The 14,044-nt window shown below is 39.7% G+C and overlaps 1 protein-coding gene across 5 annotated transcripts in view; it reads left to right on the top strand.

Moving 5' to 3' along the window:
• Window positions 1-14,044, top strand: part of RBPJ (recombination signal binding protein for immunoglobulin kappa J region) — a 199,408-nt gene that overhangs the window by 107,378 nt on the left and 77,986 nt on the right. Inside the window, exon 1 of one of the 5 annotated variants that reach the window (XM_031436365.2) lies at window positions 285-386. The exons of 2 other annotated variants lie outside the window; for them this stretch is intronic. In XM_031436365.2, the coding sequence (XP_031292225.1) occupies window positions 328-386 (59 nt within the window). In that variant the 5' untranslated portion in view covers window positions 285-327. Of the gene's footprint in view, window positions 1-284; window positions 620-14,044 lie in introns of those variants that run through there. 2 more of the 5 variants (XM_010988502.3, XM_031436385.2) reach the window with 2 other exon arrangements.

Here is a 14,044-nt window from a genome sequence, read left to right as displayed (position 1 = left end):
TTGTCCGAACTCCAGGCATCTCTGTAGCTCCAGCACCTAATGCTAACATTACCATAAAGGAGGCGTCCAATGAACGTTTGAATGAATGAAAAGGGCTGGGAACTAAAGTGAGCGGGAAGCCACTTGGAAAACACCCATTTGGGGAGGTGTTTCATCTAGGCCTGTGAAACGCGGCAGATTTTCCCAGGACCCCTCCTCCCTTCCCCTCGGCCCCGCCTCCTGACCCCTCCATTCCCCGTCCCCGTTGTAATCCCCTCCGGTTTTCCTCAGTCTCCACGTACGTCCCTCAGGGCGCGTCCCAAAACCCGGATAACCGGAGCGCTCCCCATGGACCAGACGGAGGACTCGCCCGCGGAGGAGCAGCCTGCGCATGCTCCATCGCTTGGGTAGGTTTCCAGGGAAGGCTGTGAGCTGGATCCCCTACTCCGCTGGCGGCGCGAGGCGTCTGGCTCTTCGCGGCGGCTGCGAGGGGAGAAAGAGCGCGGGGGCTGGGTGGAATCGAGGAGTGAGGAAAAAGGGAAGGGGCGGGGGAGAGGGACCAGGGAAGGCATCAGGGGGAATCTCGCGAGGGTTGGAGTTTTGGCGAGAGTTTGTGGAAGATGGCGCCTGTTGTGACAGGGTAAGTCTGGGGGAATCGGAGCGCTGGGAACCGGGAAAGTTGCGGGCGTTTCGCAGCCCGCGGCGGGTTCCGGGGCTGCGGCGCGCTCGGTGTCCGGGGGCCGCGGGGGTGGCGACGCGTGCGCCGAGCGCGGCGGCGGCGGCGGCGTGTGGCCGTGCGCTGCCCGCTCTGCGCCGCCGTGGCTCGGGCTCCGGCGCGTGAGGGCGGGCGGCGGGGGCGGCGAGGCCGGCGGGTGCGGGCGTGAGTGCCGCCAGGCGCGCGGGGCCCGCGGGCGTCGTGCCCGCCGCGCGTCTCCCGCGCCGCCGCTCGCGGGCCCTGCTGCCCGGCCCCGCGCAGCTTTGTTCCTCGCGGCCGTCGTAGTCTCGCCGGGCCGGTGCCCCCGGCCCCGGGCGCTTTGTCTTTCCCCGCTGCCCCCCGCGACTCTACCCCTGGCCCTTTGTTTCCCCGCCTTGGGCGCTTTGTCCGACCCGTCGCGCCCCGCATCCCTTCTCCATCTCGTCCGCTCAGCTGTCTTTCCTCCGGTGCCCCTTTGTTGTGCCCCTCTCTGTTCGGTACTCAGTGACCTGCCACAGCCCAGGGACCAGGTTTCTGTCTTTTAATTTTTCTCCCATTATTTTTTATCATGCTTTCCCTCTCACCTTTCTGTTTGGTCCTTGATCACCCCCGGAGGCTTTGTCTCCCCCATCCAGGGGTTTATTCGCTTGGCACCCTCCTTCCCCTCCCATCATCGGTTGATTTATCCACTACCCACGGTGTTTGTCGGCTCAACTGTCTCAGCCCCGGGGACTCCATCTGGTGCTTCTACGTGCAGACGGACCCTACGGTTTGTTGTTGTTTTTGTGGGTTTGAAAGATGCGGGGGTATACTAGTCTCCTCCTCCGCGCACCTCCTCTCCGCACCCTTTTCTCTCGGGACTGCGTGCACACCTCCCCACCACCCCTTTCTCTCTGGATTACAATGTCTTCTTCAGTTTTCTTCCCGGTCTCTTTGGGCCCGTGGTTGTTTTGCTTGGAAACAGTAGCCCTGGAAAAAAGATCTGGTCTCTTGGTTATTGGCCCCCGCCCCTTGGTTTCTGACGGCCTAGGCCAAGGGCAGCTGTCTTAGCTGTGCATCTGGATTACCTGAGGGTATTGTAGGAAGGTTAGAAGAGGCGTAAGGTGTTTTTATCTGATGATGTGTGAGAATAGTTGCAGATACTCACATTGGATATTCATTATGTATGTCCGTAGCAGTTGAGTGATTTTCGGCATTTAAAAACTTGTGAATGTTGGGATGGAGAATTTCAGCGTTTTCAAGAGTTTACGTCTAGAGTTATTTTACCAGTAACTCCTGCTTCGTAAGGAAAAAGAGAGGGCATCCTGCTTATGAATTTTGATGTTTTACGCTTTCTTACTTTTTAGATAGTTTGCAATTACGTGCTTTTGCTGTGCAAATTTTTGACAACCCTTCTGACCCATCTTTGGAGTTGAAATGAGGAAAGCGCTTAAGAGTGCAGTTTGAGTTGATGAATACTGCTTCTAGAATCTTTGTGGAATGCATTAATCAAATATAATTAAAAGACTTTTAAGTAATAGTCGTAAGTAAGGTAAAGGCACTTCTAGAGTTAAAGGAGCTTTAATTTGTTCAGAGTGCTTATTGTAATGATATTGTTAAAAGCTTGAGTTTTGTGGCTGTGGGGTGGGGGAGGGTGATATAGTGTATTTAAATAGCCTGAATATTCTGGTACTGGGAATAGAGGTATTAGATTTACCGGAATTACTAGGCTGACTATGCTGTTCAGGAGGTCGTCCCCCACCCCCCAGTTGATCACTGCTTTTAGATGTTACTCATAAAATGATTTGGAGTGTCTTTTCATTATTAACTAAAGTTTACATGAAGTGCAGCTACTAGAGGCTATACAAGTGTGAGGAATGTTGGCAGAGTGGAAAGCTTTTTTTTTTTTCAAAGACTGTGATTAGAATTAGTATGAGTTAGCTTGAATTTTAATTAATGGAAAATAACCTTTTATGATTGATATGTGAGGCTTTTGTGAAAATTTGCAATCTAGGTTCCATGAGTGAGTTTTACTCGTAATCATTTGTCTCTCTTTTTCTTAGTGCAGAATCATTCTTTTGAAGGTAAAATCTTGAGCACACTTGTTTCTTACTGTAAGCAAAGTGTTAATACCTTGTAATGGAAGGTATTTTGCTCTGACTTGTACAGATAAGAATGGTCACGCAAACATAAGCAGCTTTTAAAAATTTCAAGTTGTACTTTTTGTTTCTAAATCATGTAAGGCTTTTATTTTGTGATCAGATAAAACAGTACCTTTATTAGATTATATCAAACAGCAGCATGTCTAGAAACAAATGGGGCATCTTTCATTCAGAGTATTGATGATCAAAGCTTTAAATTTATTGTCCATGCATACTGCAGAGGGTGTATTTCAGGAAAAAATGTAAGAGGCTCACTTGGAGTATCTTCACACCGATTCTAATACATGGGTCTAGGTATTAGACTTTAAATAGGTTTGTTTAAATGTTACCTGTTGTTCCATACTGACAGATCTCTATAGTGTCTTAAGTGACTAAGATAAAAATGATTTTATGCGGGAAAAAAGCCACTCTTGCCAGCTGTAATTCATTAAATAATCTTTGGCACTCAGGAGGGATAAAATATTAGGGAAAAAATGGTGTATTTGCAGGTTCTTACAAATCTTAATTGTGGTGTTCAGTCATTTTAAAAAATAAATTTTAAAAACCTAGGACTTGGCTTTAAAACATTATTTCACATTTTGCTTCCTCCTAATAGTAAATTTCATGTTATTTCAACTAGGGGCAGTATTTTCTCATGGATTGACTGAAAGTTGTTATTTTTGGCATTTGGCTTTGTGATTATTTCCAAGTTACTCTACTTCCCCTGGGCCAATTTCCTAACTCTGTAGTAAAATGGGAATTGTAGTAACTTGCCACATCTGCACAGGACTGTTGTGCCTTAAGATTTGCAGAGAGCATCCTTGGATGAAAGGTGTGGTTAAAAGTCTAGGAATTGTTACTGAAATAAGTAGGTCATATTTTATAGGAAATCAAGTAGGAAGTTATGAACTAAGTTCTTGGCAAGTCACAATGGTGATAGTGGGATAAAAAAACGAATATGTTTTATAGTTTGGGTAATAAAATAGATACTTTTTTTTTAATAGAGGGGGATGGATAAGTCAAATTACAGGGTGGTGTGTGTGTTGTATAAGAGACTGAAGATCTGTCAAACTCAAATGTAGTAACATTATAAAATCATGGAATGCTTTTCCTCTCTTGATTTCCTTTCTGCATGTGGTAATTTTTTTTAATGGTAGCATAAAATGTTTTCATTAGATTCTAGGCCAAATCTGTTAATAGTAATGACTAATTTTCAGTGTACCTTTTTTTAATGCTTTGTCATTTACACTCAAAGATATTTTCTAACAACCAGGGCCATATTTTCAGACTTAACCCTTGACCTAGGAAGGTGTTTTGCATTTGGGAGACACTATAGATGTTTATTGAACAAACAAAACAAACCTGCTTCTCTGTTCCTGGTAGATGATGTCATGTCCCAGTAGTTCCCCAAGCCAGGTTTCTGTATTTCTCTCTCACACTAACCCTTTACATTTATATAATCACTAAGAACTGATAATTTTCCCTACTGAAAAATCTCTTCAATCTGTCTCCTTCATCCTCATTGCCACAGTTTGTGCTCTCATCATTTCTCACCTGGATTACTACAGACGTTGGCCGCTTCCTCTTTGTGCTTCTAGACTCACCCTCTTTATCCCACTTCCACAGAGTCTTTCTAAAGAGGAAATCTGATCACTTCACTCCTTAGTTTAAAAACCTTTCAATGGCTCCCCCTAGCAGCCTTCATTAAGAGAGGCAGCGGAGTAGAGAATTTATGAGCTCACATTTAGGATTTAATCTGAACTGGGTTCCAATTCTGTCTCTGCCATTTAAAACCTCTGTAATTGACAAGCAATCTCACCTCTCCTTGCCTCCTCCATCAGTTGCAAGGTAATTATTCTTAGCTCAGTGGGTTGCTGTGAGGATTAAGTGCAGGAAAACGTTTTAGGACGCCTGGCACATAGCAAGTGCTCAAAAAATGTTAACTGTCATGGCATAGAGGGTTCTCTATAACTATTTCATTTACCTTTTCCCCAGTTGAACTGTTTGTCTTTCTCTCCTTTTGTATTCAATTCTCCATCCGTATTTAAGAACTTGGAGTTCCTTGCATGGCCTCAGCAGTTTACTGTATCCTTGTGCTTGAAAAGTGCTGGTGTTAGTAGGTTATTAATCAAGATTTCTATCTGAGGATACTCTAACCAGATCCGCCAGGCTGGGTTCAGTGCCTCTCCTGCGGGTTCTTAAAGAACTGAGTATAATTCTCTTGGAAGTGTCATACTGAATTGTAATTGTCATACCCAAAAAGGCTGTTGGTTACCTGACGGCAGATAGCATTTAAAAAAAATCATTTATATATTCTTATCCTTAAAAGAGTGTCTCGAACATGATAGGGACTCAGTAAAAAGGTTTTTTGAACAGAGGATTCAGAGTACTTTGAAACCTTGATACAACATGGTTTGTGTAAGCAGCATTTGATGTATACAGGGAATATATTGATTCTATAGGGAATTTAATTGCTGAAGTACACAAAGGAGTTAATATTTTCTGCTATAGACAGTCTTATAGCTCCTGTGAACATTGTATTAAAACTCGTAAGCAGAAGTTCCTTTTGGGTTATTAAAAAATACTGTATTGTTTGTACAAACTGACAAGTTTAAATACCACATTTTGTTTTTTGTATGGTGGACTATCCAGTGTTTCTCAAAAGTTTCCATTATTTTTAAGTAATTCTTAGATGCATAGGAATGTACATTAAGACACCACAGACTTTTTTTGTGGGGGGGAGGATCCATGCCTTTGAACCAAACAATAAATTGATAATCTTCAGGAAGACTCAGGTTTTGTGGACAGATTATTTATAGATAATTTCTCGAAGCTTCAGGTTCTACCTCTATAAAGTAGGGAATGATAATTTTGTTGTATTTATCTGCCAGGCACATTGTGAGTATCAAGTAAGGTAAAATGTGAAATTATGAAGGTCAAATAAAACTATATGTAAGTGATTTGTAAATTGTAAAGCACTCTATACAAATACTTTAATTATAATAATCGGTTTCTCCTGGTAACTTTTCACAGGCAGGGTTCAAGATGGACTTTTTATATTGCAGCTTGTGGTTTGTGGGTCATGTTTTAGGAAGGCAGCAGTGTATTTAGTACAGAGGACCGCAGCCCTTGAAATATGTGCCTTGGCATTTTGAGCAGACATATTTGGTAAATTACAGCCTGACCACGGATGTTGTCATTGAGTCACCCCCAACTTTTTGGGGTCTGCTGCTTATTGCTCTATTCTCTGCTTGGGCAGCCATAATGATGTAGGAATGTTGAATTCCCAACTGCTACCATCTCTCAGACACCCTGCCCACAGTTCTGGATGTTAGGCCTGGCACAACATCATCGCTTATGCCTCATTAGGCCTGCTTCTACCTCAGGGAATGAAATAATATCCTAATGGTGTGAAAAGGGTAATGCATTTCCTGAACACAACTTACTACTGGGGAAAAGCAAGCATCAGAGGCACTCTGGCTTGGTTTATATAATTGGTGGTAATTACTTATATGTATAAATATTTGTATAGGTTTGTTGTGTTGAGACGGTGCAGAGTGATAAGCATGACAGCTCTTCAGTCAGGTTGGTCAAGTTCATGGCAGTTTGGGGAATATTTGTACTATTTTAAATTTATAAAAATGAAAAGATAGAAACCCCTGCTTCTTAGGTATGCTAAGTTGCAAAGCCTTGCAGTGAAAGTGCTGTACCAGTTGAATGTGAGATGGAATACACTAGAAAGCTAAGTTGAGCCTTTTAAATTCCCCTCCCATGCTTTTTTTTCTTATTCAGTAGTTTTAACCTCGCCTTAGAGCTGTTCTGTGCATTGTTAATTAGATGCTAGAGTTGTAAATGAATAAGAATAATTTCTCATAAAATGTTTATGTAACTAGGAAATGTTTATTACTTTTTGAAACCCGGTTTTTTTTCTTTTATTAGTGTGGTAGTGTGGTACAGATTGTGTTATATAACAGCAATATTAGTTGCCCTGTAAAATAGAGAACCAGTGGTATGGATTTTTCTTTATTATTTTAAACAACTTATTTTGGAACAAAGGTCTTCCCTTTTTGGAAAACTGCAAATCCACTAAGATCTTGCTTTTTTTTCTTTTTATGGAATTTATTTTTAGAGCAGTTTTAGGTTCACAGTAGAATTAGGGGAAGGTTACAGGTATTTCCCATGTACTCCCTGCCTCCATACAAATAGTCTTTATTACCAACATCCCCCAACAGAGTGGTACATTTGTTACAATTGATGAACTTAAGTTAACACATTATTATCTCCCCAAGTCCATAGTTTACATTAGGGTTCACTCTTGGTATACATTCTTTGGGTTTGGACAAATGTATAATGTTTCTACAAACGTATCTACCATTGTAGTATCAGAGTAGTTTCATTGCCCTAAAATATCCTTTGTGCTCTGCCTGTCCCCTGCTTGCTCCTCCCTTACCCCTGTCAACCACTGAACTTTTATTGTCTCCATAGTTACTAGCATACTTTTTCAAATAATTTAACTTTTGGTTTGAGTATGAAAAAATTTTTCATGCAAAAAACTATATAGCTTTGTACAAAGCTCCTGATCCATGCACCACCTGGAGGAAATAGAAACACTGAGGTCCTGAGACATGAAGGAAGGGTTAAGGGAAATGAGTATAACTCTGCCTTTGTGGTTCTCCTTTATAATGGTTTTAATAACTATATTTATTAAGGAAACAGCTGAGTACTTGATAGGTATAAGACTGCTATATACTGGTCTTTAAAGATGGCTAAAAAGTGGTCCAGTGAATCTCATGATTTAGTGGAAAGTATACAGACAATAAGGGGTATTATAAGTGTATTATAAGTGTTACAGATGTAGATGTTGGTGGGAACACAGGTGTGAATCATTATCTCTTAAGTTGAGAGGAGAATTCATAGAGAGTGGTAGGAAATAAAACTGGAAAACTGGTTGGGGCCTCTTGGAGGACCTTGGGTGCTAAGCTGAGAATTTGAATATTAATCAGGGATATTGGGCTGGGGGCACTGAGCCTGTTTGAAGAGTTGAGGCTGCATGTAAAATACAGTTGACACTTAAACAACATGGGGGGCTACGGGTGTGTGAGTTACAGTGGGCCCTCGAGTATCCAAGGTTCCACAGTACCTGTGGTTTCACATCCTCGAATTCGGCCCACTTGAATCATGTGCTACTGTAGTATTTACTGTTGGAAAAAATCCGTGTGTAAGTGGACCCATGCTGTTCGAGGGTCAGTTGTAGTGTAAAATAGATTGGAGTTGATGGAGACCATAAGAGAGATGTATATAATCAAGGTCTGATCTTGGTGCAAGGCCTAAGAATGGAAAGAACAAAGTAGCTCTTTTTGAGGCAGGGTGGTATAGGGAGCTTTGGAATCAATGCAGTGTCTAAATCTTGTGGCTCTGAGTGTGTCATGTAATCTAAGTCTTGCCTTTGTCTAAAAAAAGGGAGAAAATAATACTCAATGGTATTGATATGAGGTTTAAAAGAGATACTGGATATGAAATGCCTAGCTTGGTTCTAGGAGTAGTAGGTGCTCCATAAATAGGTCCTCCTCCTCCCCTCTTTCTAGAATAGAATTTAAAGATTATCAGATGGGGGTGGGAAGAAGCGTGGAAGAGAAGGTGGGGAGAAAAAAAACAACTGAACGATCAAAACTTGGGTAATGAAGTAATTACAGTTGGGAAAGTCTGAGTGAGATGAACAGGTGTAAGAGAACCTATCTGTTTTCTTTCTTTTAGCTTTTAAATACTGAATATTTGCATACTTACGTGGTGACATCTTTCTACAATTATATAAATATACCTATTTTATATTTCTCTGTCTATATCTGTTTATCTAATCTTTCAGCAAGCTTCCTAAGGACATGACCAATATTTTACTTATATTGCATAATTAAGGAGCAACTGCTAGCTGCCAGATTGTTGCTTGCTGAATGAACATGAGTTGAATGGATTTACTAATATATAACACTTGCCACTAGGTGGCACTTGGTCTAAGTGATAGGGCTGACATTTATCATAGACTGATTTTTCTATGCAGAATTCATGGATAAACTCACTTCCCTGGGTTATGGTCAATTTTGTGCCACTTCTAGACTATACTTTTTGAAGCGGGTTATGGAACATATAGCAAATACCTAACCTCACTTAAGAGTGTTGAAAAATAGAAAAGCATAATGGCATTAGAATATGTCCTCTAGAAAGAAGCTGAAGTCAAGGTCAGTGAAATCCACAAGTGACCAAATTCTCCATCTTTGAATGTATTTAAAGTGAAGCCTGCTGGTTAGATATTAGGCATTGTTTTTTCTTAAGACTGTATGTCGATTGCTTTAAAGGGGAAGACTGGGAATTTTTTTCTTCCTGGATTTCATGAAAGATAATGAAGTGTGGTCTGTAGGGATACTGGGCTATGGTTCTATATTCTCTTATTTATATTCTGGTATATTGTACTCCCCCTGTTGTGGAGTAACATATCATAGAATGTAACTACATCCTGTGTGACAAATGTTAATAGATTATTAAATCCATTAGATTCAGGAAACTGCAGACCTAGAAAATACCTTGTTAATCATACATTCTAAAGTAACCACTCATTTAAACACAGGCACAGACAGATTAAATAACGTTAATCAGTTAGTTAATGGCTGAGACTAGTTCCTGATTTGTCTTTTGGAGAGAGAATTATGCTGGTCTTTTACACTTTTCTGTTTATACCTCTGAGCTGCCTTTTAAAGTTACATGCACTTTGTTTTTTAAAATACTTTCCTCTCCTTTTTGTGTGTGAATTTAGACCAAGAGTACAGATCTCTCCGCTCCAAGCCTGGGAGTGTTACTGCCAATGTTGCTTAATAAACGGTCAGCTCTGAGCCTGCCGGTTCTTTCCTCCTTTGCTGTTTTCCCGTTGCTGGTGCTGCTTGCTTTCTTTACCTTGTTCTGTATTTCAGACTGACCAAGAGGGCCCGCACACCTCCTCACCCACTCTGCTCTAGTTATCCCTACTCAAGAACTGCCTGGGTTCACGTCTGGTTCGCTCTAGTTTCTGCCTCTTGCCTCTGTAGCTTCTTAGTTCTGCTACCTGCACTAAATTGCAGTTGGCTGTTCCCAAAGCCTCTGGAAGAGAAAATGGAAGGAGAGAAGAGGAGATTGAGAAAGAAGACAGATTGTCATAGAGAGAAGGAGGCCACACTTTGAGACTGTATACTGAAAGATGGGCTTGTTTATGAACCTGATGATTTTCATGCAGTGAGTTTTCTAGTGTATTTCTGTCAGGACAGTATTACCCTCTTGACTATGGAATTCATTAAAGCTATTGTATCCATCATCTATGCTTATTCATAAGTCAAGGAAGTAAATTAAATTAATTTCAGCATTCCAAAGATAGTAGTGATAGTTTTGGTTTGGTAATTTACTTACAGCTTATAATAATGAATGTCATTGTTTGATTAAATGGATAGTACAGAATTAGCGGGAGTTGCTGCTTCACTGTTAAAAAAACAAATCCTGATAGCTGTAGCTTTCAAAGATTATTCCATAATTATTGGTAATCATTTTTCATCCTGGCCTTCCTCTATGATATAATGTGATGTGTACATTTGAATATAGAATTTAGTGGCATGTCATTCACTTGAACCTAGTTTCTTAGCTTTAACTCCTGGAAGTTGTCAGTTGGTAAATTAAGTATCTTTTAAATTGCATTAGAATTAAAAGTCACCTGGTAGCTTAGGTATGCAGTTAATTTATATTTGTTCCATTTTACTTTGTTTCTGTAATTATTTCAGAGAAGTGACTATCTTGATGTGGAAGTTTTTCTTAAGGGTTAAGTCATACGTAAACGCTGATTTTGATTATTTTTCTAATTAGAAAAATAACGTTATGTGAAATTCCAGTTATTTAAATATGTCATGTAAAGTGAGCCACTTCAGTCTTCTACTAGGAAATTAACTACTGTTATCAATTAGAAGTATATTCTTCAACTTTTTTTGTCTTAAGTGGAAATGCTAACATTCTGTTTTATACTAAAAATGTCAGTAGTTTAGTAAACATAATATTTAAGGGGATTAGGGAACTGATGTTTTCTTGAATATCTGCAGAGTCCTTAATTACACTGTGAAGGGAGACAGTATCTCCATTTTACGGAGAAGTCTGAGGGTCAGAGATTAGTGATTTAACTCAGGTTCACACAGCTTTGCTTCTGCCTTTGCCATTACACTGCCCTGTACTCAACTTTTGTTTATTTCTCCACCTAAATGGTAATCATTTGAAAGCTTCCAGGCTCTCTACTAGGTGACAAGACAGTCCCAGATATAAGTAAGCCTTATAGAAGGCTTTAAGGTAAAGGAGATTGTATTCTTCCCTATTAGATTACTTTAAAAATAAATTTATGTTCTAGAAATGCATTCAGAAATAGACTTGACAAGTGTTTGAACTTAAAGAGTTCTCTGAAGTATCATTTACCTTTAAAATTTTGTATAATTTTACGAATAATTGTGTTAAGTCCTTCTGGGAAGTGTTCTATCAGTTAATCCTCCTTTTCTGCCTTAAGACCAATTTTCAGGCCATTTAATTATTTTGTTATACACACTATATGGCTTTGGGCAAGTTACATAATTGTGTTGTAAGCTTAAGTTTCCCCATTTGTAAAATGGAGAGCGTATCTCAGAATTCTAATGAGGATCAAATTAATATATATTTGCAAAGGAGCTGCCAGGCTAGGCTGGTCTGTAAGAATTGCTTACTATCGATTTCCTTTCTTACCTCTCATTTAAGGCACTGCCAGATCTTTTCTTTATCACTTACATCATTTTTATTACACTGGTTTTTCATCCTAGGCCGTCAAGAAATAACCCTTCAACTGGATCCCAAAACCTCATTTCAGTTATCAGCCTGTTTAGTTTTTCTACACCCATTGTTTTTGTTCACCATGATGTCTTTATTTTTGACTGCTAAGACTTGTTATCTTGTCTCTTGAACATTCCATCTTCTCTACTTACTCCTTCAGTCTTAAATATTGTGGTTTGTATTCTTTGTCTTTCTCTTCTTGTCTTATCTATTGTTTGACTTTCTGTCTGTATCATCACCTTATATGTTTAGATTGATATTTGTAAAACTATTATTCATTGTGAAGTATATGTCTTTTTCTCATTTTGTGTAAGAACTTTTTATTTTCCCGATAATACTCTTTGTCAATTTTATATTGAGTATTTTCTCTTAAGTTTTTAATTTGTCGTTTAGTTTTATTTGTTTACTGTTTTATAGGAGTTTAAAGTTTTTATGTAGTCAAATTTGTAGCTCTTCCTTTGGCTTTGTGTTTTGCTTACCTTCCTTACTCTAAGACTTTGAAAGCGTTCTTGTATGTGTTTTTCTTGTATATGTTCTTTTAGAAATTAAAACATGATATAGCCCTTTTTAACCCTTCTGAGAGGATATTTATTTATTTATTTAGCTATGTATTATGTGATGTAGGCTCTGACTTTATATTTTCCAAATGTATAATGAAATGTACAGCATTTATTCTCATATACTCAATTTTTTCCATCCTGCCATCTGTTGATTTAGAGCTGTGGTTCTTCAAATGAGGTTCTTGGACCACAGCAATAGGATACTCTGGGAACTGGTTAGAAATGCAGATTCTTCCCCTCTGTCCCAGCCTCTTGTATCAGAAGCTCTGGAGTCCAGCACTCTGTTTCAGCAAGCTCTCCAAGGTGATTCTGAAGCCTCCGGAAGTTTACAAGTCACTGTGAGGGACTCCTCTTTAAGGGCAAGCTGTCCACTTGTGCCCTAGATCCCTTTCCTTCTCAGCTACTCTAGGACATTGGACTAGGCAAGCTAACCTTGCCTCTCTCTCTGCTCTCAATTTTTACCTTTCTAGTGGAGCATTCTTGACAATATACAAACATGCTGTTATTTCTCCTCTGGACTCCGCACTCCCCTCTAGTTCTGATTTCTCTTTTTCCTTTGCAACAAACTTCTATGAAGGGTTCTTTCTATCTGCAATTACTCATACTCCATCCCCTCTAAACCTTCTTCAGCCTGGCTTTTGTGTCCATCACATCAACAAAACTGCTCTTCTCAAGATTACCAGTACCTTCCACATAGGTGAGTGTAGTGGTCAGTTTTTTCCAGATGCTATTCGACTTGACTTGATCAGCAGCATTTGACATCTTAGACCTCTCCCTTCTTGTTCATTCTGTTCATTTGGCTTCTGGGTTCAGAAACTCACTTCTGGTTTCCCACCTCACTGGCACCTTTTTCCTGGTCTTCTGTCTGGTGCTTTCTGATTTTACCATATTTATCTTGCTTTTTATCCTACATTCTACGCTCCTTCCCTGTTTTATTTTTCTCACTTGCATGTATCAACTTCTAACAGTATATGTTATTTGCCTTTTTATTGATTACTCTCCCCTACTAGAATACAGTGCTTGGTACATAGTAGGTACTCAATAAGTATTTGTTGGAAGAATGAATGAAGTGTTGTAACATCACTTTTTGAATGCTCTATCCTTTTCTCATTGATTTGAAATTCTTCTTTTACTACTATATGTTATAAAGTTTAATGGGCCCCCCAGTATAAATATAATCTATTACTCAGTAGAATTGAGGTCTGTCTTTACGTTTAACCCTTAGTGTTGTCTGGTTAGGAAGATGGTTAAGTTTCTGTAAAACAGAGGAACACTAAGTTCACCTGCTAGTTACTGGGAAAGTTGAAATTCAGACTCATGTTTTTGGATTCCAGGTTCATTGCCATGAAAGTCTTTTAGTGGTTGTGTAATGTAGCCATGCGGTGATGCTGCTGGGCGTCCCCCCTCCCTGCCCCACATCTGGTTAACTCTTAGTCATTCATCAACACATGATTGGCTGTGCTCACCAAGCAGGGGAGCCCCTTCCCTCAGTTTAGGCAGAGAATAGATCTGAGGCGGGAGGGTAAAGTTGAACAGGAAATTGGTTTATGTGGGATTTTTTAAAAAGTAGACTTTATTTTTTTAGAAGTTTTTTTTTTTTAAATTGAAATATAGTTGGTTTATAATGTGTTAATTAGAACAGTTTTATGTGAGATTTTTGTCTCTGAATTTTAGTATGTGATTTTGGAAGAAAGATTATGGAAAGAACAGACTGGTGGTGAAACAGATTCTATTCACCACCAACTAATTTAGTATAATATTCCTACTTCACAAATGATATCTTTGATCTAGGCTTTAAGTTAAAAATGATACTATTTTTGTAAAGGTATTTCTGTTAA

The sequence above is a fragment of the Camelus dromedarius genome, chromosome 1 (assembly GCF_036321535.1).
Source record: "Camelus dromedarius isolate mCamDro1 chromosome 1, mCamDro1.pat, whole genome shotgun sequence".
Taxonomy (NCBI): Eukaryota; Metazoa; Chordata; class Mammalia; order Artiodactyla; family Camelidae; genus Camelus; species Camelus dromedarius.
Note: the sequence above shows the minus strand (reverse complement) of the source record. Positions and strands in the feature narration are given on the sequence as shown.